Consider the following 280-nt stretch of genomic DNA (forward strand, 5'->3'; position numbering starts at 1 on the left):
GACGTGGCCTCCGCACTCACTCCTTCAAGGTAGTCCTGCAGCAGGAGGGACACGTCCTCGGCGTAGCTGAAGTCTTCCTCGCCCTCGTAATAATAATCTGACGGAGGGAGCGGCCGCCGACCCATCAGCAGGCGCTCAAAGGACCTCGTCTGCGGGAGCTCGTTGCGAGGAAGCTCCTGCCCGTCCTGGGAACGACCGCTTGCATTAGGGCAGCTTCTTAAGGACACTCTCTCGGATACACAGGTATACGTATAAGAATAAACTCGCTTCTCGTTCGTGT

At 57.5% G+C, this 280-nt stretch overlaps 1 protein-coding gene across 1 annotated transcript in view; it reads right to left on the bottom strand.

Annotated features, from left to right (window-relative positions):
- The window catches only part of LOC119594792 (hemicentin-2-like), a gene marked incomplete in the record, with an annotated part of 20,483 nt that overhangs the window by 13,222 nt on the left and 6,981 nt on the right, over positions 1-280 (bottom strand). Inside the window, 1 exon segment of the mRNA XM_037943881.1 lies at positions 21-213. Within this exon segment, the coding sequence (XP_037799809.1) occupies positions 21-213 (193 nt within the window).

Source organism: Penaeus monodon, chromosome 34 (genome assembly GCF_015228065.2).
Source record: "Penaeus monodon isolate SGIC_2016 chromosome 34, NSTDA_Pmon_1, whole genome shotgun sequence".
Taxonomy (NCBI): domain Eukaryota; kingdom Metazoa; phylum Arthropoda; class Malacostraca; order Decapoda; family Penaeidae; genus Penaeus; species Penaeus monodon.